The 25,988-nt window shown below is 29.0% G+C and overlaps 2 protein-coding genes across 2 annotated transcripts in view; one reads left to right on the top strand and one right to left on the bottom strand.

The window, feature by feature from the left end:
• Nucleotides 1-789: 789 nt before the first annotated feature.
• LOC111035445 (CCR4-NOT transcription complex subunit 11) lies at nt 790-4,286 on the bottom strand. Its single transcript, XM_022317064.1, has 9 exons — nt 4,055-4,286; nt 3,900-3,991; nt 2,552-2,700; nt 2,212-2,483; nt 2,031-2,154; nt 1,765-1,974; nt 1,549-1,688; nt 1,320-1,485; nt 790-1,165 (listed from the first exon to the last, which is right to left on the bottom strand). The coding sequence occupies exons 1-9, from the start codon at nt 4,090-4,092 to the stop codon at nt 962-964; spliced, it is 1,395 nt and encodes a 464-aa protein (XP_022172756.1). The 5' UTR covers nt 4,093-4,286; the 3' UTR covers nt 790-961.
• A 1,541-nt stretch (nt 4,287-5,827) lies between these two features.
• The window catches only part of LOC111035440 (pro-neuregulin-3, membrane-bound isoform-like), a 68,661-nt gene continuing 48,500 nt past the window's right edge, over nt 5,828-25,988 (top strand). The window contains exon 1 of the mRNA XM_022317056.1: nt 5,828-6,155. Coding sequence (XP_022172748.1) covers nt 5,975-6,155 — 181 coding nt within the window. The 5' untranslated portion in view covers nt 5,828-5,974. The remainder of the gene's footprint in view (nt 6,156-25,988) is intronic.

Here is a 25,988-nt window from a genome sequence, read left to right as displayed (position 1 = left end):
CCCCAAAACATATTCACGTGAAAATTATACAAAAAAAAAAAAATCAAATATTTATTTACTGAAATACACAATACTACTATAATAATAATGTACTGTCCGTATATTTTAGTTTAATGCATGATATAGTCATAGATCTTATACTACTAGACATGAACTGCGTACAAAAAAAAAACAACAGCATTTAGAGCAGCGTAATATCACATAGTGAGGTAGCCTGTCTAGACGACAAACTAATATAATGTATAATCTATATATCTTATTCTACCACCCCACACTGCAGTATGTAGGAATAATCAAAAAGAGCCCTCTATATTGTTACACCGCTTTTCATACACTCATAACTTGTCTAGTAGTGTAGGTCTACGCATATACTGTACAATTATGTATAGTAATTGTACCAACGTACCGACATAGATTGTTTCCTTATAAACAAATACAGGCATACAACTTGACATTTACCATACTTACCAGACATTAAAATATACTTATTAACTTTAAATAAAAATAAAATAATTTAATATTTTTCCAAAAAAAGAAAAATTACAGTTGAATTATAAAAGGCTTATTAATATTTTAAACAACAATTGAATAATTTATTTTGGTAGGGTTTAGTTGCCCTAGTTGCGCTTATGATTATGGATTAAACTGATATAAATTTGAAATATTTAATAAGTGAAAAAGTTTCAATTAATTTTTATAGTGTTTTTCATTCATAAAATACAAAATATAACATAATATAACTATACAATGTTTAAATGTACAATTTATAGTTTTATTATTTTGATATATATATATATTAAAAAAATGTAACCATTACGAACTAGGAAAAGTATAAATATAAAACATTAATAAATTATTACACTTTTATTTCCACTTTACAGTCTCACTTATCATAAAAGTAAAAATTAATAGTAAATTTTTATTAGATGTCATTTTAATTCAATTAAATACCTAATTAATACTATTTTTCTTTTGGCACTATTTTGTCTTTATCCTTATCTTTAGCAGCAGCAATTGTGCTAGGTGTAATACCAGCGGCAGCAGCTATATTACCAATACTGCAAGTATCTCCTGTTTCTAGTTGTTTTAAAAGACGAAACAGAGCTGATGCTTCTCGAATTTGAATAAAATCAATACAAAAGGCTTGAACTTCTATAAATAATTCCTATAAGAAAAAAAGTAATTTGTAAAGGTTGTAAACTATTAAAAAATGTATTCTTAAATTGTATTGATTCACTTAAAGTTGTATAACAATCTTCAGAATAAATAAAATATAGTTGGCAGTTAAAAAAATATTTATTCATAAAAAAAATTGTTACCTGCACATTTATTATTTTATTTCTAATGAGAGATTGTAGGAAAACACACACTAAACGAACTAATCGATTTTGCATATATTGATCCTTTATAGTTTCACATGCTACAATACAATTTGATATGTATAGATGTACAAATTCAGTCGGAAGTTCTACTGTAGTAGTTAATCTATTAAATAATACATTAAATTTAGTTAAAAATGAATAATGATTAATGATAACAATGACGTACCGATTAACTACTTCCATTGAGTGCAAAGACATTTCCATATTGACTAAGACCGAAAAGTAATCAGTTATGGAATGTGACTGCATCAGTTTTAGTAATACTTCAATAGCTATCAAAGGATTATTTTCAACTAAATCTGGCAACTTAAAAATTAAAATACAAAATTACAGTATTTTTGTTAATTATAACCATCAATAAATTGTATGTAACCTGGCTTACTTTACAAGGTGTAAGACCTATATGATAAACTAGTTTTGGATCATTTCCGAGTTCAGCTAAAAGATGCTGTTGTTGTTGTAAGGTTAATGGTGTTTTGAGAGCTTTAGTCATAAGTTCTCGTGCTTCGGTAGCAGCACTGGTAGATACACACATTGTTTTATCATACATAATTTGATGATTTGATCGACTACTCATGTTCATCCAAATCATCTATGAAGATATTCAATTATAGTAATAACAAAAATGATTTATTATTCAATTCTTACTTCTTCATCGCACACAAACAGCGGTGGTGCAAGTCGCATCATTTCTGGCTTAAAATTATGTGAAACATATGATTTTGGTCCACTAATCAACAGTTCTAAAACTTGTTTTGCTCCTTCTTTTGATCTATAAAATACAAATATAATATAAAAACTATAACTGTTTTATCATTTAATATCATACTCAGTTTTTTGGGGATCAGGTATGATAACTGGAAGAGAGCTTTTTGCGGTCCGTGGAAGATTTTTTCGACGATCTTTTATTGTATTAAGAATTGTTGCTGTATTAACTACAGGTTTACTGGGATCACTGCGTGCTGTTAATACTTGTTTAGCAGATTTTCGTAATAACTCTTTAGAATTTTGAGACATAATTAAATTGGAAAGAAATATTTTTACAGGCATAGTTAAAACCGGCAAATCACCAACATATTCATTTTTTCCAACTTTTTTATGCTATAAATAAAACGTAGTGAATATTAATATTTACCATAAGCACAATGGTATTTAAAATAATATCATACCAAGAGATGCATAAAAATAGGTGCTAAAGGATTAGTTGCAATCGGTTCATTTCGGTATAGTTCATAACATAATATTATAGCAGCAAATTTTTGTGTTTGGTTGAGTAAGAAATCAGAATGTTGAATCAGCATAAGTAAAGTACAGCCAACTAAAATGAATATTATACACACTTAATAAGTATAGATAAATATATAATAAAGATTAATTAAAATTAAATTAATAATAAAACATAGACTTTAAGGAGGTTAAATATGAATTTTTAAATGGTATTAATGGTAAAAAGGAGTAGGTAGCTTAAATGTGAACAAACATAATTCTATAAGATCAAAAGAATAAGACGTAAATTAATGTTTATTATTAACTAGGATGGTAATGTAAGATATTATAACATATTAGTAACATAAAGTATACAAGGATAACAGGCTGTCATATAGTATATGGTCTACCAGTAATTTATGAGTATAGTACATGGTCCAACAGCGATTTACAAATAAATTATACGGTCTACTGCAGTAAATAAAATAAGATTAAGAATTAAAAATTATATCAAATAGTATATTATCATTCTACAAAAAAATTAAAAAATACTCATTGGTTATAAATTGTTATGTTTATTAATTGTGTCAAAATTATGGAATATTGTGTTGTTTTATGTTCATTTGTTTAGAAATTGCTCAAAGTAGAAAAACTTCCGCCACATCTTTCAAAAATAAATTAAATAAATCCGAATCAATTATTCCTTGCCACCACACATATTTTTAACTACTTATATACATAGTGATCTCTATAAGCTTTCTATCCGCTGAGTGTGCGTTAGTGAAAAAACCGGTTGGCTGCAGGTAGACCGCATCCTATAGAACATAGGAAATGTTTGTTTGCTGGTAGACTGCAAACTATATGATAGCTGGATAACATAAATTACGAACATTTTATATTGCATTTTGAAAGAAAATTAAAAGCCAAAGCTAAACTTGGGTAATTTTCATTAAAAATTAAAAATTATTATAGTCAATAGTTAAAGAATGCAGTTAAGTTTTAAACAAAAATGTAAATTTTTAATGTTTTCAATATAGTATTTTATTTTTTAATTAAAAATATGTTTTTAAGGGACTCATGAAACAGTTTTTACTTTTTATTTAGTAGCAACCAAATTTTTTTTGAATTTCTAAATCATTGTTAGGCACCTATCTAAAAATCATAAATATACTTTTTTCAGTCTACTCCTAGTCCGTATTTTGTTTGTTTCAATTAAGTATACATATTATCAACAAAAATAGTCATAATGAAATAACTGTTACATTTATTCGCTTAAACAGTGAAAATATTACATTAAGTTTAAACATTTACCTTTAAAATTATCTTCTCGTTTGAAAAATTGATGAAGTTGCGAAACTAGATATTCAAGCGTTTGATTTTCTACAGTTTCTTCACTGAGAATGCTAGGAAATTAAGTCATTTAGTGTATACCTAAATACAATATATGTTAATAAGTTTATACATACCTCATAAGAGTAGATAATTGGTTAATGGAAAGATACATTCTGTAGGTATGGATGGTGGTATGATAACTCAATAGTAATATAATAAATAAATTTCACAGTAAAAATATTTTGTAGCTTGGATACGAGCTTAAAAAAATTAATAAATTAGATTCTTAAATTGCAATGTTTGTAAAAGAAGACAAACAATAATTTGTAATATTATTAGTTTAAAATAGTGTAAAATATAAACATTAAACTAATCATATTTTGATAAGAATTGATTATCCAACGTTGCCAACATGAAAAAATAAATTTTTATTATCAATATAATCTAACAATATTCCAAAGAAAATATAAGCAACTTAGTTGTAGTCTATAAATTGTTTAAAGTAAATCAGTATTCAGTAAATGGTGATTGGTAAGTAATAAATAATATTATTTGGTATTATAAAATATATATCGAATTTAAAATTTTTTTTCTATATTTTTTAAATCAACTTATTGTAACGTAATTAATCGTTTTGGTTTTATTGCAATTCGAATAATTATTGTTTTATAATGATAATTTGTTTTAAATTAATATATTATACCTAATTTATAACATTTAAAACACATAAATTAATTTTTATACACCTACTGGCCTACCTATACAATAAAGCTTATAAGAATATAATTCATTTTTATTTAATACTTGTATGTCTTTAGTTGTTCAATAATATGTTAACATAGATAGCTTTTAGTTGTGTGTACCTAATGTACCTATGGATGTATTAATTCCAATAATAATTCCAATTATAAATAATAATCAATAGGTATAGACTATAGACATTATAGTAGCATAGTGTTAAGGTAATAATTAATAAGTGTTAGCCGTTAGGTAGGTAAATATTTGTTTGTATACTATTATTATTTTTATATGTTGTTTTAATTATATATTATTATACTATATAATATGATCAATTACAAATTTGAAACGTAGGGGTTTTAATGATTTCAATTAGATTGAAATTGCCTTAAAAAGTTTAGATTAAATTAAATGTGTGTTAATGTGTTATAATATAATAAAATGTAAATCTTGTATTGTCTAATAGATTACATAATAATATAATGTATTATACACTAACGACTAACTTATATAATATAATGTGCCTCACTATTATTATCCCTTATTATAACGATTGAATTTTTTATTTTCAAATAGAAATTATTTAATTATTTGCAGAGGATTTTCATCATTTTTCTGGTGGGGTGGGTAGAGATACTATTTCAGTACCTTTTTTTGAAATGTTTCTATACAAATTTAGTGGAATAGTGTACGGTACACTGTGTACTTATAATATATACAATAAATAAATATATATATTGAAGCCTGAGAAAGGAAGGGGCTCAGGATAACCCATCCGTCACCACTGTTTATTTGTTTATTTAATGAAAAATATATTATTTTTATCTTGAATAAAGCCGAAACGACAATATTATTGTAATTTTTTGTTTCAACTTTCAGTTGTGTTCAAGTTAGATTTTAGGTACTAGATTTATAAAATGAATTAAGAGATTTTCCGAAGGGCGAAAAGGTCGAAAAAAAACAATACTTTATTTATTACTTTCAGAAATCGTCATGGTATAATTTAATGTTCTATGCATCTACGGGTTACGGCCTACGGCACGTCCTATTCAGATTTAAGTGGATCATCTGATCATCATCCTTTAAAACCGTGGTTACGGTGTTTACTATTCGTTATCTATGGGGTCATCTATTGGATGCCGGGTAGCAACCTGGTACCACTATTAAACACAATTCTTATCATAACTAATTTATTATCATTTCAAATATTCACAAATTGTTATTCCATACTTTTTAAACCGAAAAATTATTAAGAACTTATAATTTTTTTACAAATTTCCACAATCTACTAATTTATTATTAATAAACAATGTTTTATGCATTTTTATTTAAATCGCATGTCTACTCTACTTAATGCAAGCACAGCGGCGCGTTGTCAAATTATCCCGCCATTTCAAAATTTCACCAATTTTCTCAGTTGGATATTAATATGGGCGCAACTCCAGCCGACGATTATTAAGAAAAAAATCACTTCTCGGGTATACTTAGCATGCAAAGGTAAGTCAATATTTAGTTATTTAATTTTAATAATTGTTAGGTATTTATTATTTCATAATAAAATACTGGTTAGTCGGTTAATGTCTTGTGGGTAATTAGGAATTTTTTTCTACCAATTACGTAATGGTTGAATTATAACTTGTAGCCTGTAGGTACAGTAAGTTGTGTAGATGCCGTTTTCTCAACGGTGGATTTTGAATATAGATACAATTATTATTTATTAATAACAAAATCAAATAATGAAGTAAATTGTGGTGTGTAGTTTTATTAACCAACTTTTATAATTCAGAATTCATTATTTAAATAATAAAATAATATATAAAATAATTTACGGCATAACATTTTTATTCAATTTTATATAAGTTAATAATTTCAATACATTAGGCAATATTTTATTTCCTGTAAAAATTTAGCATCTAGTAGTTTTTATTGATTTAAAAAACAAAATAAACCAAAAGGATACGTTGGTTGATATGTAAAATAATTTTTCCGTTCTTTTTTGGTAGTACCTTTCACCCCCACGTCTAATAATAATAACCGCAACACTGCGTATTAGACATTATGCAATAATTATTTACTGTCCATTAAAAGTTAAAAATCTATATGGTTTGTTGCTACCTATTAGTTTATTTAGTTACATTTATTGTTTTATTTTTATCACTGAAAGTGGCATTGTTAACTAACCAATGATTGGAGGGAGGTGTTATATAATACAAATAATTAAAGGTATTATCAAATCGAATATGTAGGTACTTCATTATAATCTATAGTGTATTGACTATAGAGTATAAAGATATTTAATATTAGATGTTAAAAATCTGAAATTCGTATATTTGTTTAATAATGTCATTGCCCCCCCGAAATGTTGTATACAATATTATGTTTAATAATAAAATAATGTCATTTCTCAGCGGGTCGTATGGGATTGATTGCTATCGTTGTTATTCCACAATGAATATAATTAATTTGAGACATCCAAGACCTTAACCAATATAACTTACATTTTGGCAATACAACGTAAAAAAGATTGCCATAGTCCATAGAATTAGTTCGTTAGTGTTTACAAGAGAAAAAATTCAAGGTTACTCGTTAGTCATTTATACTATCATATATTATACTGATACCGGTACTTTTATAATTTTTGGCGCACAATTCCATTTTTACGATACTCAAAAAGATTTTCTTGACTTGTTATTGGATTATTTATTTATTTATTATTTATTTCAGCTTCTAACTTATCAACGTATCTATGATATATTTTTATGGTACTTATTTAATAATATACATTATTACCTTGTCAGTGTGGTACATTAAGAATTATATTTTAATAAACAATTGTATTATTTCGTTTGTTTTTAAACATTTATTTCGTAACTGTATTCAGTTTCGATATATTACGAGATTAATTCCTGGAGGGTATAGACCATTAGTGATAATAATCAGTGTGCCCGGGAGATTGTAAATTCCGCCCAAAATGAACAGGTAAAAACAAGGTCTATGGTAAATTCCACCCGGAAAAATGTCCAAGTAAAAAAGGTACATGTAAATTCCACCCGAAAAAATATACACGTACAAAAATAGTTCCACCCGGAAAAATAAATATTTTTAAACTATTACTATTCTAACAATTTTTAACAATTTTATATGTTATACAATATGCACGACTTATAACAATATTTGCTAATTATTGATGATGATTTTATTTTGACTCGTATTTATTATTATAATTTTTACTATTTTACAATTTTTAATACTTTTATATATATTGTGCTAATTATTGATTATGATTTAATTTTACTATAATATTATGATTGTTATATTTACTTTCATAATTATTACTATTCTTGCGTTTATACATGATTTATGTTGTAATTATTGACTTAATATGTGAAATATATATTTATTTAAATACCCACTTCTAAATTATAATGTTTAATCTATGTTATGTCAGTAATAATACTATTAATAAGACGCATTCAAAAATTTGTTTATTAACAGTAATACATTTTTTCGGGCCGAATTTACATGTACCTTATTTTACCTGTAGTTCATTTTGGGCGGAATTTACAAGCGCCCGTTATAACCATTAATATCTCTGGTGATCTTTGGACATTTGAAAACGAAAACGGGTGTATGAATTATTTATTTACGAGGTGTTTATCCCCTAATCAATCCCATCAAACAATAACAATTTAGAATTTTGAGAATCGATAATTTTGTTATTACTTCAGTAAAATATAAATGTAGCAAGAATTTTGTTGTTTTACATTTCTGTATACCTATCTAATTTGTACGTAAATGTAATTAGTCACTAAAAGTGTCTAAAGACTTATATAATTGATAGTTATTTCAATAATTTCTCTTAATGCATATGGGTACCCAACACTTACTGTTATAGAATGCGATACGTTTTTTAAATTTCATTCATTGTTATTATTGTGACTGTACAACACATAAGCACATTCAATAATTGTTATTTCAGCCTGACTGGTTCAAGTAGATTAACAAACATTATAAGTATTTGTACGAACACACAACCAATGAAACGTTATTTTGTGAATTTCTTTTTTTTTTTAAATTAAAGTATTTTTCTAAGAACTGTAATATATTAAAATTGAAAAGGATGTTTTTTAATTTCAACGTATTAAATCCTTAAATTTATTTTATTGTGAAAGTTGTAAATCTAGATTTACCTAAATCTAAATCTTATCTGCTAATGAATAAGTAATATATTAAAATTGAAAAGGATGTTTTTTAATTTCAACGTTTTAAATCCTTAAATTTATTTTATTGTGAAAGTTGTAAATCTAGATTTACCTAAATCTAAATCTTATCTGCTAATGAATAAAATTATATGTAAGTATACACACTTTTCATAACTTAAAGTAGAGACAGAAGGTACTGCCAAAAAAGTGTTGGTAAATAATTGCTTTTTATTTTTTTTACACTTGTAACTGATCTCATCGTTGATACCTGAAACCGAGTTTGGTGACCTTGGTAGTAGTGCGTGAAGTGTCCAAAATCATTGGAGCCTAGAAGTATCAAGGACCTTGGGATGACGGTGAGTGAGGAGCGATAAGACGTGAGGAAGCGCGTCATTTCCCCGTTTGTAATAAGTTATACATAACGCTCGGTGTATATATATGAAATGTCTTGCCAGGTGCAGACTGCAGAGCAGTTCTGGCGCTGTCCATACCACCTGGCTTCTGTTTTTTCCTCGTAGAGTATCGCGCGTTCTCTCTTTTCCAGTAACTCACCCGTAAAACCTCTGGATCTATTCGTCCGTTACATAATAATTCAGGCCAGTACACACTTATACGTATCCACACGTAAACCGTTTCATTGGTAACTTGAACTTTCTAGGAGCATGACCGTCCTAAATGGTCAAGTCATTAAGATATTGAAGCTATATACAGCTGTACTAAGCCGGGTGTCTCCATGTTTGTCATCGTTCTAATCATTTCTTTCTACTAATTTTTTTTAAAAATTTGATGAGTTACAGAGCAACTATAGTCTATAATAATTATAAATTATAAAGTGAGTTATCTTGGAGTACATTTTTATATATGTCTTTTTGTGTCTGTCATCAGTGGTCATGAATTCTATTTGTATCCTATCCTCATTCAGAAGTTGTAAAAACTCTTCAATTCTTAAAATGAGCAGGTAGTTTCTGAAAGAAGATCGGATCTAGTCGGTATTAAAAAAAAAAACGTCCAGTAATTTAAAATAATCGGTAAAAACTAAAAAAAGAAATATTTACTTAAATCCTGTTCTCTAAACGTCGATTTTGTGTTTTTGTTGTAATTTTAAAATAAAAACAGAAGGTGCATGAAATGTTCACCAAATATTTATGTTAGCATTTTTTAAATATGATGACATTTTCAAACAATTTTGGATAAAAATACTATTTATAGACATTTGAAACTTTATTCTTTTTTTCGATTTATGTGTGATAAACGTTTTAGTTACAAGTCAAAACGTTTGAAAAATTTCACACAACGTTTTTCATATTTTATTCTTATACCTCGTAAAAATATCCAAAATTTTTTTTTATAAGCTTTTAAAGTTCATATTTAGTAGTTATTTTTTAATTAAAAATGCGTACAATTTTAAATTTTAAAACCAAAGGCTTGAAAAATAAATTCAGGATTTCCAATTTGTTGCGTTCTTGTGTTAATACCGAATATAAATTTAAATTGAATTTAAATATAAATGAATACCTAAAATACACATGTAAATGAAAATTAACGTATTTTTCAAAAACAATTTCAGTAATTTTGCTGTTATTCGAAAAAAAATTAATTATAGGGACTCGAAATATCTCTGACCATTACGTTTATTATTATTTCAACATACAATGAAATTTTTAAATTATATAGACTATTTTTTGCTACTTATAACTTAAACGACACATAAGGGTTGTTTCACACCACATCATACCGTTTATAATTTGTAAGTTAATACAACTATAAACTATAACATATGATATATAATAGTATAAATTATAATATGATTATCATTGAATTCAAATTTAACGAACATATTACAGTGACCTACTTAGTGGTGTGATGAAGGACTTTATTTGAGGCACGTGCCCCAGTTTAATGCGTAGTAATTGGGTACTCTCGCATAGTCGCATATAATTTAAGACTTTAGTACACACTAAGTAAATTTATCTTAAAACTAAAATAATTTTTTTTTGTGATGGGTGTGTGAGTGGATGGTGGATGTGACAATATAAATTATTGTGCCTCACAATTTAATGAAGTTCGCCTCTCCACTACGTCCTACTCAATGGCGACTGGCGAGGTACACTCGAAATCTTCTATACAGCAGATGGTTATTCTAGGTTTTTTGCATTTTGCTTTCCTAAATTTAAACTATAAAGATTGATGATAGAAAATTCATAAATCTTTACCTAATTTATGTGTAAATATTTAGAAGTGTATAATTGTTCATTAAATTTTCTGAAGTTTTCTTGAGTTTAGATAGGTGACGGACATATATAGGTATAAGTGTACTTGGTAATTGGATACGTATGAGTTCTAACATGATAACTGAAGTGACACCTTGTATTCTAATATCTATATGTAATATAAAATATTTAAGTAAAAATTAATTGAGAGTTGCAGCATGACCATACATAGTTGTTAAAATTAAAAGGTTAGGTTTAAATTATATTAAATTGTAAATATACAACTGTGGTTAAGTGGTTTAAACTTATATAATTTTAATGTTCCATTAAATATATTATTATTTATAGCATTTAGTATAGATTGTAATTTATAATTATGTTCTTAATTATTGTCTATAGATAAACTTTTTTATTTATCGTTTGGCATATTGGTGAATTATAATCAATATTTAATCAATATGATACATAGGTAAATTATGGGTTATATCCATTATTAAAATAAAGGGGATTTTTTTTATATTTCATAAAATTTATACAAATAGTTTATTTGATGAAAAATTTTCAGATTGAGTTGTCTTAGAAGAAAATCATAATTTTAAAAGACATTTTATCTTATATTTTTTTAAATTCCTATATTGCATTTTTTGAAATTTAAACATTTATAAACCCTAACTAATTAGTATTACTATTGATTTATTATTATTGCGGAAAACAAATTGTCTATAGAACATAATATGATTGAAGATAAGTAAAGATTAATGCATTTTAATATAAATTCCGGTCATTCTTAATTGTTTTTATTTTTTTATTATTAGCATTTACTATAACAGTGTTTTAGCTCAACAACATTAAATTTAGATACAACATATTAAAATATTAGATAGGAAGTTTTTTGACTGTCAGAGAAGCATTAAAACATATGGTATAATAATAATATTTAAATTTCTTACGATAAAACCGAATTTTGTTTTTTCTGTTGATTTTTTATACCTATTACATTGTATATATATATATTATTACAATTTAAAATCATAACAAAAATTTAACTAGGAGTAATAACTATAGATAAGAAAAGTTTATTGAGAATGTTTTAATATGGAACGAAGTAGAAGTCTTAATTTATTTATAGGTACAACAACTTTAAGTTCAATGATAAATTTGAAAAAGAAGGAAGTTGTCGATGTGATGCAAAGAGTTAAATGGGAATAGTGTTTTAAATATTATCCATGACATTGACTATGATTGCTTTTGACGAAATCTATGATGTGTATTTGTATTGTGTCATACTATCCTTGTGATATTTTCTCGATCTATATAAATAATTTTTAAGTTATTATTAATTATCTAATTCTACTAGCCACCAACAAAAATATAGCACATTCAATGAATATGAATCACACTCGAGTTTATCAATTATTCAATTTAAAACATGATGCAAAGACTCAATAGTTTAATAACTTAATGCATGTTTTAATTTCCGGCGTTAATATACATTTCATAATATATTGCTCACTTCATAAGAAGTAGGTCAAAAGTGCGTTTTAAATATAACATTCGACTTTTGTCACGAACTATTGACCCATTAAAATATTACTCCTCGTGGGTACTTCTAACTAGTTTTTTTTTATATAGATTTACATAAATATTTTTATTTTAGGTCTTAAATCTTATCTGGTTTTACATTTGTTACGATTTAGCCGCAACTCAAAACCTATTGTTTGCTTACATTTCATTCCATGATATTTTAGTATTTTATATAGTATTAATAGTATTATACATCTATTCAGGTTTATTTATTAATCAATAAAACTCTTCACTTTTTTGGGGTAGAAAGATTTGTAGAAAAGTACTTAAATATTTTTATTTAGTTTCCTATGCAGTTTTTTTAATACCTATCTTTCTATACTTAGATATGAAAAAATTTTTCTTTAGAGTTGCTACAGTATTATTATAGTAATTCAAAAATAGATTTGTAACTATAATTTTATTTTAAACAAGAATATATATTTTGATGTTAATTTAAAATATAAAAATGAAATACTAGTTTGTCTTTATAAAAATGAAATTATTAAATTAATTCTGTAAGTTCAAACATTTACTTGCTGATTAAAAGTTTAAAAGTTAAAACATGACATACTAAAAACAATTAGTAAAAAATAACCTTATCCAAATAGGGAATTACTGAAAATTGTCTTTGCTATAATTATTAGAAACAAAATAGTTTTCACACACCTTCAAAATGCATAGCCTCAAAGAACGTTATGATATTTCAAAATTGTTACGTATACATTCGAATTTTTCCTATGAGAGAAGTCTTAATTAAAATCAAATTCATTACATAAAATATTTTGTGTTGTCTACCTTTGACTTTAAATAAATCGTATTTATTAAAATATATTTTAGTATACAAAATTAAATATTATATTTTTTTTTTTTTTAAAGTTGAAGCCTCGAGAAATAGGATCATTGGCTTGTATTTCATACTTAAATTACTTAGACTAAATTGTATAAACATTATTATAAATACAGTTTTATTAAAATTATTTCATAAAAAACACGGATGAAATAATTTTGCCTATACATTACGCCCAAAAAAATCTTCGGGTTAAAAAATTGTTCAAACATTTGATGATCGAAAGACATAAGGGTGATTTACAAACCATGCTCATCCATATTTTTCTTAATGATACAGTTATTTAAAACCTGATTTATGAATAATATTTCTAACATTATATTTACCTAATTATTAATTAACATTAATAATACTAGAAAATATTTTCAGTTATTCGTTTTTGAATTCCAACAAGATAAGAAAATCGTTATTTTACGGATAAATATCCTAAGTCGAAGACATTTGAATTTTAAACACTCGTATAAGATGACTTTGATTATCCGATCAACCTTTTTTTTTGTTTTAGGTAAAAAAAACTTATGAGGAATCTTGTAATTTATCAAATCTTAGATATAAATGGAAAATAATTTGTACATTTCTAACTCAAAATAATTTACAAATACTCGTGATTTTGACGAATTTTGTGAAAATTTCAACTTGAGACCCTTATAAAAAATTAGAGACGATTTATCCTCAATATTACATTTTTTTTAATTTCCACTAACAGCAACGTAGTATGAAGAACTATGTATTAATATTTTAAGTATTTTGACCAATTCAACTGTTTTTTTTTCATAATATTTTAATAAAAACTAATAAAAATCAATATTTTTTTATTTTTCGAATTTAACTATGTATGGAAAATTTAAATATAACATTTGTTAAAAATTCTAAGTATCTACGCTTTATAATATATAGGTAGTTGAGTTTTTGAGTTTTGAATTTTTGTTTTGTCTTTCCCGATGCTTATAAAAACTTCTAGGAGATTTTTTAGTACCAATAGTACCCCCATACTACCAACTTGATTCACTCCACTATACCAGAAATAATGCTGAAGTACAAATTCGAAGTATTTTTACTGGTCTAAAAGGTGACAGACACACAAAAAAAGTTTTCAATAAATAACTATTAACTTAGGCGTACCTATGTAATAAAAACTAATTGTTAAATACTATTTAAAACTGAATTATTCTGCTACCATAACACAACTATTCTGCTAGAACTTGTTACTTCTTTTTCATTCAAGATTTATTTCTTTTGAGCTAATTTATTCATCCTTATTAAATATAATATGTGTGTACATACATCCGTAAGTCTCTACACCCTAAAATCCGAATGAAGTGTTTTCTTAACATGTACAGAGAAGGGTGTAAAGTGATATTTTTTTAACTTAAAAAAACATAACTAGTACAAATACATTTATTTAAAAAAAGAGTCCTACAAGTACCTAATAAATCAATTTATACCTTAAGTATAACGATTTTTTTAGTTAAAACATAATACATTTTGTAATCTATTATAACGTCTTAAAGTTTAAAACTTAAGTCTATAAATTATAGAAGTTCTAACAAATTTTAATGGGAATGACGCATTTTATATACTAAGGTATTATACCTATTATTATACCTATATCGTACCAAAAGTTTTGTACAATGAATCATATTCCCATTTTCAATTAATGTTATCTTAAATAGTTAAGAAGCCTTATTCTAAGAAATCATCTATAGAAATTGAAAACCACCCGTAAGTCGAAACGTTGGTTATGACTTAAAATACGTTATTCTAAGGTATTACAATATTAAATCGAAACCGAAAAATGCGATGGAAAAAAAAATGTTTTGTATCAGAAATTTGTAGTATTGCACATGTTATGTATGGTCACGTTTGCAGCACTCCGCGTATTTATGTCAAATAAACTAAGTACGTGTCTTTCACGTTATAGTGTAATAAACCATTTCTCGATGTACCCATCTGTAGGCGTGGTTTCGGTAACATAATATATATCGGCTGTGGAAGTTTTTATTTATCGTGTGTATTGCCTATAAAGAAAATAATAATCGTTGTGTTTTGTTCATGAAGTACTCGGGTTCCTCAGTTTCCTGGTGCACAAAAACAAGGAAGCTGACGACCTCTGAGAGTAAAAAAAAAAAGAGAAAAAAAGACCCTATATCGACATTGCGATGTCGTATGTTGGATTTGGGCGTGCTCTGTAGTCTTACCAGGTGCTTGTATTTACGTATTATTCTAAATTCCAACAAGGGATTTTTTAAATATCGCGTGCCTCGTTTAAATAGCTTTGGAATTATTTTTATATTATCAAACGTTTCTCGACCGAACCGGTTTTTCGGCGCCAGTTGTTTTTTTTTCATTATTAATATACATTACTCACCGATATTGTAATATGCCGACTTTGGTGTGTAAGGAATTTGTCACGCGCGTGCTCACAGATTACTAGATCGGATTAAGGATATTATGAAGTAAATGGTGGTTTTATTTTGATTATTTCTATACAGTTTGGTAAATGCTGAAAACGAAATAAGTGAATTGTGCGGGAAGTATATAATATATAATATTTGCTTTTAGATATGCCGATCATTATTTGTACGTAAATGTAAAATTTAACCATTTCTTTGTCATTTCGCTATTCGCTCTTATATAATGGCAACTGACGGGTACCATTGCAGTGTCAAAAATGTCGTTTGGCGAGACGATATTTTTTCCCCCTTGATAATATTAAAACTGAAATGTAGTCGATCCACGATCTCTCGCTGTTTTCGAAAATTATTTGTTATATGAAAATGAACGCACATTACAGTGTATTCCTTTATCGATTTAAACTTAAGATATCCAAGAAATAACAATACTATAAGCACGTGATATGCGATATACAGCGCGTGCTTGCTGAATTTACATAACTAATTGTGTAGGTCACGCATGCTCTCAGTCACGTACTTGATAGTTTTTTTACTTCAAAATGCTGTCGTAATTTAATATTCACATAATAATTTCAATGTGCATAAAATCCATATGCATCATTTTCGATACAGTTGGTGAAGAAAAACAAACGGTTTGTCCGAGCTTTTAGTTGTTAGTAATGTCATGACGAATTGGGACGAGTATTCTTATTTCTTATGTGACATCAATTTATGATTTTCTGTAATGTAATATTATTGTTATTACCGCTCTGATATTCAAATTGATATACTAGGTACTATATATTTCAAACTTTCCCTGCAATACTAAAACATTGCATTTATTTTATTGGTTTGACTCTATTCCCTCTGTATTCATTTTTTCATAGAAATATCACTGGATAAAAATTTTATAAATACATCGTTAGTGAAAATTAAAAGGCATTGTTCATTGACAGAAAATCGATTTCAGTTTGTAGAAATTAATTTACCTTTCATTTTATTTTACTTGAATGCAATGTTATTGGCATATCCGTTGTAAACGGCGCAGTGTCTCTTTTACATTTTAGTAATGTACAAACATTATTGTTTGTAACATTAATCGTTTAAGTTTGCTGTAGGTGAATATTGAACGAACACGTAAATTTAAATTGCAACAATATTTTCTGATACTATAAATTACCTACGCAATTAAAGTAGGTTTATATTATTTTACATATGAGGTAAATATATTTCAAAGTATTTTTTTCATCGTATTTTATAAATTAGTTTGTTTCGAAACTGTCTTACAGTTAGATCATATACATCTTAGAAAATAAGTTATAAAGTATTATACATAGAATTTCTTAGTGAATAAATTAAGATCATGAGTTGTTGGAAACCTTAAAAGTATAGCAGCGTAAAGCTTATGATATTTTAATATACGTTATATTAAAGGGTAGTAGGTCCGGTATCTTTGTATTTTTTAAATGTTATTTATTATATTTAAAATATTTACGAAAAAGTTTTTAAACACCCATTATTAGTCATTATAAAAATAAAAAATAAATACCAACGTCAGTTTTTTGAAGATAATTTTACAGTTTTTTTTGATCATTTATATAATAAAAGTTAATGTTGGGACTGTTTTAGGCACTCCTTTTATTTTTTGAATTAGTATGTTCTACGATGAAGCGTTTTTTAAAATTAATCTCTTAAAAATTAAGGATAAAAAGTATTTTATGTGTTCATCTCTAGAAAGTATTCGGAACAACCGGTTAAACAAACTACAGTAGGCGCCCGTCTAGAATTACCTAAGACCGTCCGAGGGGTTGTGATGGAAGAGCGGGTTCATGTTTCTTGGGGGTTTCTGTGCATGTGTGTGTGCTATTACCCTTCATATTAAGAACCTGCAGCTGGAAACCACCGCCGCCACTCTATTTGGCCCGTGCCACTTTAGACCTTTAGAGTCGTGCAATGCATAACAAGAAATGTAAAACAGTTTTAACGAGTTCAGCCTTTCCGAATGGTTTAACAGTTCACAGTCTTTTACAAATTCAAGAATCTGTTTTACTCTATCAAAATATATTTTATTTATTATTTCATGATTTTTTATATTTACCTATGATCTATTTTTTTTTATCATTTTCTAAATGTATAATTATACTAGTAATAGGAATAATCAACAAATATAATTGTCAAAATATCATTTACATTTTACTTTTTAGTGAGGTATTAGCAGTTTAAAATTTAAACCACTTTGCATAAAAATGTCAAAAACAAATTCGATTTTAAATTATTATTATTTTTCTTTAATTCCAATTCATTGCGTTAAATTAAATATACACATAATAATTAATATAATTTATAACATGCTATAATAAAGAGTGTAAAATATTATTTATTACATTCAATAAAATAACTAATCACGTGTGTACGATTATCCAAAATGTATCATACCCATACTCTATATGTGATATTTTTATTTGTTTGGGTAAATAGTTGTTAAGGGTATGTAATAGACATTTGACGAGTAATATATATCTTTTTAGTCTTAATCTCATCCGGTAATAAATTAAACATGTTTAGAATTATAGTAAATAATTTTTGTAGCCTATCTAAGTATGTGTAAACTATAAACTGATTAGTTAAAGTTGTAATACCCTAAATACTATAAATACTTAAACTGTAATAAATTGTAAATGTTATTATTAGCTGTTTACTTATAGTTTTATAATTATACTTTAATAATATGAGCAAAGTATTTTTTAAACGCTTTATTGGCTCCATGTTTTACAGTCAAAAATAAAATAATTTACTACATACCTATTTTAACTATTTTTAATTACATATTGTTTTTTTTTTCTAGTAAAAAGTAATAAAGTGCCTTTAATTCCTAACTAGAATAGGTTAACTAACTCTTCAAAATGTCAAATTTTTAGCTTACATTATTGTTATAAGTTTCCTATATGTAACTGCTTCAACTAGTGTTTCAAGATATTATGAATGATAGGTGTATATTATGATATTTCTATCGATTATTGATTACCACATTCGTTAACACCAACATAGAAGTTCACTTGTTTTTTCACAAGTTCTTTAGTTATGACGTGTAACCATGTGCAATAAAGCATAAAGCCAAGTGCACATAAAAACTTAGCAAAGTGTCGAATAATTGTTTTTGTAACTCTATACAGAGTATAATAATATGCTCTACTCCACACCTAAAATACGTCTATATAGTATAATATTATACCTATTGTGCGTATATAATATGATGTTGGGAGTTGATAAATTACGATTAAATCAATCATATACGAGTATTAAATAGAACGCGATAGTGGTGAAATAATGAAAAACCCGTCGTCATACCTTTGATCACGGTATTTGGCCCATTGTGCGATTTCGTATTGTGGGTGGCGGCGGCGGCGGCTACCCAATTAGACGTGTTCGCACATGTCACGACGCGCGTAAAGGTGTATAATACCGTAATGATTTTGCGATTTTCAGTAGTTGTTTACGAGAAAATAAGGAAAGAAAAAAAACACCACCCCAAACAGAAGGGCCCGTGCTGAGCGGAGCGCAAACACGGGAACCCGATCAAGTAACATTTGGCAAACTCGCGGCGCGCGCGTCCGTCACAGTAGCAGCAGCCATCGGAAGAGCAGACGGCTCGCGTCCCCCGCCCCCGCCGCCGAGGACCCTGCTAAGTACCCTGCGCGGGCGCGCGTTCACTCTATCGCGTACATATAGGTAAGAGCGAACGTTGTGGGAGGAATTAAATTAAAACTTGTTAAAAGGGAGTTTGCAACAATCTGACGGGCAGATGGTGGTGGCTAAACAGGCCGCCGTCGCCGCCACCGTAAGCCACGTGTTGCTGTGTATACCAACAACCCCCGGCGATTATTCTACGCGCACACATAGGTACTCCACATACACACATCCTCCTTGCAAACATAATATATACTCGCAACAGACCGTGCAGCGCTGTATATATATGTTATACGAATATAATATATTATATTGTGCCGTTACGTATATATTGCGACGTGTGTACAATTTTTATGTTATACTTAAACTGTATAAGAAACGTGCAACTTGTATGCGAACTTGCATGTGTACTTCCACCAGAGTATTGGTTAAACATATACAATAATCCCACCCCATGATACGCGTAGGCGTGTATAACGTGTAGGATAGGTGCTTGGGTATAGGGATAGGTAAGGTGTAAAGGACTGTACCTATGTATACATGTACAATATATAATATTATGTGTTGTAGACAAGCGACTGAAATTGAACACGTACGGTATTATGCTCGCGTATGTCTATTCGAAAAAATATTATTATTATTATTTGTATAATATATTATATGGATAATGAATACTGTACTTATAACACAAGAGAGTGCGAGCGCGCTCGGGCTCGGTAAATTTCGTCGGTATTGTGTACACCTATATGTTGTATATATGTGGACCCGAAGGGTTGAACCATACCGTTAAGGTACGTGCCACAATAACGGCGGACAGATGTGAGACAAGAGAGATGCCGAGACACCAAATGGCACACGACCGCTGCAACCTGATACCGCCAGCACCGGGTGCTTTTGCTTTCGATATATATATCATGTATATGTATTTTATTTTATATTTTATCCAAAACACCCGTTCTCTTCTCCTTGTGTGTGTGTGTGTGTGTTTTTAAAGGTCTAGATCCGTCGCCGGGTATATAATATTATATATTTATGTATACCTGTGCGGCTGCGCGGCCGGGCGTCCGTGGTCCGTCGGTCCGTAGTCCGTCCGCCCTGCACCATACGCGCGCCGTTTATTTGTATTTATATAATAATAATAATAATAATAATAATATGTATACGTATGTTCTATTCAGCCGGGCGCGAGGGAGATCGTGTTACGTCGGCCGCACGCCGTGTCCATTGAGCCGTACGCATATTCGTATAATATTAATAAATAATATTATATAACTATAAGTACAAAATATTATATTATATATTTATATACCTTCATCGCACAATATAAAATATATTATGTGCTGTCCGTCTGCGCGGACAAACAGTCTGTACGCGTATCGAAAATCGCCGTATATAATATGACTATAAAAGTCATATAATATTCCCACATAGGTATACCGCGAACAATAACTGCCCGTCTCGGGACTATACTACGTTTATGAGAGAAAAAAAAACCGAGAAAAAAATGTTGAAAGGTCAACGCGTGTTAATGAGAGGAGGAGAGGAGACGACCTATATATTTGTTTTTTGTTCGTTCGGTTTTTTTCCTTGTATCGTTACTAATTGAATGCCGCGATCGCGGCGCTAACGGGGCTGTTGCCGCAGGACAAATGGGGGCAAGCTGAGGTGTCTGGGCCGGTAACAGGATGCTGGGACACGTGTTCCGCCGTGCTCCGCGTGCAGCGCATATATATTCTTTAAATATAGAAACGCCGGCACACGCGGCGGCCAGGGGCAGATGCGACCTCTCTCGTCCGTCACACCCTCTCTCTCGCTCACTCTCTCTCTCTCTCTCTCTCTCTCTCGGTTCCGTCGTCTCTCGCTCTCGTCGACGCGGCAGATGTGGAGCAGAGCGCTGCACAGGTCCTCGACGCGTGCAGATTCCCGTACGGGGCGCGCGCGCGCTCGCCCCCGACACACGATGACGACGACGGCGGCGACGATGACGACGACGGCGGCGACGATGACGACGACGACGACAACAACCCCCTTATATAATATATCATATATACATGCGTACCGTGGTTACCTATACACTCTCTGTCTTTCCTCTTCCTGTGCGCGTCGATGGCCATATGGCACAGTTGAACTCCTCACCCCTCCCACCACCCATTTGCGCACAGGCACACGTCTTATAATATAGTGTATTATATATTATGTATATGTAATAGCTTCATTACCAAGAGTTGTGGTAATGAACTGTGGATGAGGTGTAACAGTATAATAATAAACTGTCTCGAAAGGTCGTCGTGGCTCGAGCCTGCAGTCCGGTGCGATGCACATTGCTGCAGTAGGTCGGTGGTGCTGTGCGCAGTTCTATTATTGTTTGTGATATAACCTACCTATAAGTATATTACATCTCTGAGTAATTTCACAAACATACACGTGCAATAAGTGTGTGTGCTGATGATGCAGATATTTCGTTAACCGATTTGTACCGTGGATATATTATGTTAGTGTAAAAAATCGTTTTATCGTGTATATGAACAACGCCGGGTGTACCTAGTAGACGTATTAAATAATTATACGTGGATAGTATGGTGAAGCGTAGTGTATATGTTCGTATAGGGTAATAGATATCCGTCGAACGAAATGTAAAAAAAACGAATTTGTAACGCCTTCGCGCGTTTGTCGTCTTTCCCGTTGCTAGTTCGTTATCTCGTGGAAAAGGGTGTCTTTTCTCTCGTCCGGGGAATAGAATTAGTTTGTGACGCTCGCTATAAATTACGGTGCGAAAAAGAACGGACTTTTTAATAGGGGAGCGCGTACCGGGAGAAAAAATGAAGTTGCTTTACCCGCGGGACGTATATAAATTGAACAATTTATTTCTGGAAACATACGCGTATATCTCTGCTCGCAAGGGACGGAAAACGGGGTTAAACGCCTCGTTATTTATATATATATATGTATAACTTGTATGCATACGGCATACCCCTAAGGTGGAAACCGGTTCAATGGAACAAACACCGCGCTTTACGCTGCACAGTCAACATGATGGTTGTATATTTATACGCGTATAATAGTGCTTAGGGGTATGTGTTTTCTCTCTCGCGTTCATGCGCCTCGTGCGTTATATATCTGCATTGCGTTTTACGATGCATGTCGAGACTGTATATCAAGAGAAAGTGAAATAAAATGAATGATATTATAGGATAATTTGACGTACATGGGACGTTTGCCTGATAATAATATATGCATTATACACGTACATATCATGTTTTTAATATATTGGGGCTCTGTATTGCTGGGATCGCGTGCCAAATACATCGTTTTATAAACGCGTCTTCATGTGTTTTATGTATATATATATATATAATATCGATAAAAAGGCATAATAAGGAAATCGCTGTTTTCCCAAAGAGTCATTGGTTCGTGTACTGTTGTTTTCCAGACGTCTGAAAGACTTAATGTTATCCAGTCATGACTCATGACTATGCCATTGGCAGCAAAACGGGACGCAATAAAAATTGAATCACATTTTATTTGTTTACTAATGGTTTCAAAAAATATTCATATTATTGTATATACATTTTATATATGTATATTATATTATATGTACTATGTACAACATAATATAATGTTAATGCCCTGGAAAACAGATATTTTTTTCCCCCGGTAAACATTTGTCGAGTCGCGTACTGGAAATTATTGAAATATGCATTTTATACAACATAATATTATAGTAATAAAACCTTTTTTTTCTTAAATTTTATATCTATTCATATTATGGCCATAAAGAATGGATTTTTGATGTATATTCGCTGTAATTCATAGTTAGAAGATATTCGTGTAGAAGACTAGGACGTGTTCATGATATAATAAATATCTAATAATTATTGAGTCTGAGTTGCTTTCCTAAAGAAATGTCCTGGGGGGGGGGGTATCCAAACTTAAGATAATAGGTACACATAAATTATTGATATTTATGTTTAAAAAAATATATCCTAGAGATGGGAAGGGGGGTGAGAAATGTATCCTTTCATTAAAAAGACTTTATAGGTACTTACAGAAAGTACGCCTGTATGTGTAAAAGGAACATAGTATGCTGAGCTTTATTCAATGTTTCACAAACCTACAAACAAATACCATTTATATGCCTGTGCATGAAATAGAAAATTGTAACATTTTTTGTATTAAATCGTGAATCATAATATTATTCAATATGAAGTTGTATACTATTTATCTAATTAGTCTAATTTTTAAAGTATCGATCAATAAATGTATACATTTATAGTTTAAAGTATTTATTGACTTTAATGAGTCTTAGTGACTTAGTACAAGCAAGCAAACACCATTCAAATATTTAACTACATTAGTACTGTCTTCTATAGTTTATACGTGTATACTCAATATTGAATTAATTAAGTACCTAATCATTAAATAAAATCCTGAGAAACAATTATTAGGTATATGCGTTCAATTTTTTTTTATGTTCGTGTAAGAGTAAATCTAGCAATTCTATTGTTATAAAATTAAACAAAACCGTTTTGATTGAAATATTATTATTTGTGATATAAGTTAAAAGTTATTATGTGAATGCTTTTTTCACCTTCTTTCTCACTGAGTACGTTTCAGGTTCAGTATTATATGAATCCTATTTAAATATGTCACTATTTAAGAACGGCGAGTTCTTAAGTTAAACAGTAGGTATTTTTTTCAAAGAATAATTTATTCTAGAAATATATTCTAGAAATCTCAAATCTTAATGAAATATCTGAATAAAATCAAATATACTGATGCTGCAGTATTTATATTTGTTTTGAATGTCATTATAGCTATAATTTGTTTTCACAATATACTTTATTATGTATACACAAGCCTATTACAAGTATGAATTTTCGTCGTACACTGCAAGGTTTACATACATGTATTATTTACGAGATATGTTTTACTTGATATCTAGTGAAGAACCATTATAGTATCGTGTATCAAATAGCATGCAACGAATCAATAATATTGCCTATTCGATGCGCCTTATAGTATGAAAGCAAGTTTAATGGCGCCTAACCGTTCTGTATATTTATTATAGTTTATTTTAAAACTTTTTCTCAAAAATGAATATAAAAATTTTTCCGTCCTTGTTTGTAGGATTTTAAACGTTTATAATTACTTTTTGGCATCTGGTTTATTGGGAACAACGTTGTAAACCTATATGGTCATCACAGTTTTAACTTCTCCATAGAGATCTCTCCAAAGTTATAATTGCAACTAGTATACGCATGCAGTATATGTAGTAACGGAATAACTGATAATATTAAATAGTTATCTGGTAATATACGTTAACATTGAGCGTGTGTATCCAAACAATATACAGGATGATTGTTTAAGCACGCTTACCCTGTTTTTATGCTTAGATTATGCATATACGTATACATTCAAATTCCGTTTTTTGAATTTTTAAATACGATTGCAGACATTATTTTTGAATTCTTGAGATTTTTTGTATCACTTAGTTTAAAAATTAAATCTATTACCTATCGACCTATTATGAAACTCGATGGTAAGAACATTATCTGGGTTTAAATATGAGTTTTTTACGATAGTTCAATTTTTAAGCAAGTTACGCGTATATAAAATAGCGTAAATTAAAAATGCTCATAATTCACTTAAGAACTGAACAATCATAAAAAAACCCTCCCATGAACACAGATAATGTTCTTGCCATTAAGTTTTATTATAGGTCGATTAACTCTAATTTTTAAACTAACAGAGCTAAACGTAATTTGCTGAGCCCAAATTTTCTATAACGAATTTGTTAAATGGAAACAACAAATTGTTATGCAGCGCTCTCTTAAGGATGATTCTGTGACAATACAAACTTCTATTCTTCAAATAGAAACTCCCTCCCTTCGTATTCACTTTGAATTATTAAGCATATAATTTTTTTTTAAGAATTCTTCTGAATCTAATTCAAAATTTAAGTAAGTAGTTTTTGAGTTCTATAACTTTGTGTACTAAGAAAAATATGTTTATAGTAATAAGTTAAGTGGAGGGAGCTTAGACAGTTTAAAAAAGTTAGTTATTACTATTGATTTATCAGTACAAATAATTTGTGAAAATGATCCAAGTATAAAAAATACTAAATCTAATTTTACATAATACAGTTTTTATTTTTATAAAACCATTTTTAAGAATTATTATCCTTATTAGTATAAACATTTTAATAACTCAGAAACTACTGATAAGAATTTATTTCGATTAAGATACATCAACATTTTCGAGAAAATCAACGACTTAATAAACTGCAGTAAAAGAGGTGGGGGTTCTAATTTAAAAAATAGATGTTTGTACTGCCATAAGATACTGTTCTATGATAGGACACTCCATAAGTATTAATAAGTAGTACCAAAAATATCAGAAATTTGAAAATATGGTCTTTAGGTATA

This window comes from Myzus persicae, unplaced genomic scaffold, assembly GCF_001856785.1.
Source record: "Myzus persicae strain clone G006 unplaced genomic scaffold, MPER_G0061.0, whole genome shotgun sequence".
NCBI classification, from domain to species: Eukaryota; Metazoa; Arthropoda; class Insecta; order Hemiptera; family Aphididae; genus Myzus; species Myzus persicae.
This window is presented reverse-complemented; position numbering and strand designations above follow the sequence as displayed.

What these genes read in the sequence shown, in the direction of transcription:
- LOC111035445 (XM_022317064.1), bottom strand. Translation starts at nt 4,092, where the DNA reads ATGTATCTTTCCATTAACCAATTATCTACTCTTATGAG. An exon ending in TAGGTCTTACACCTTGTAAA is followed by an intron (nt 1,689 to 1,764) that starts GTAAGCCAGGTT and finishes TTAATTTTTAAG; the next exon opens with TTGCCAGATTTAGTTGAAAA. An exon ending in TCAATGGAAGTAGTTAATCG is followed by an intron (nt 1,486 to 1,548) that starts GTACGTCATTGT and finishes ATTATTTAATAG; the next exon opens with ATTAACTACTACAGTAGAAC.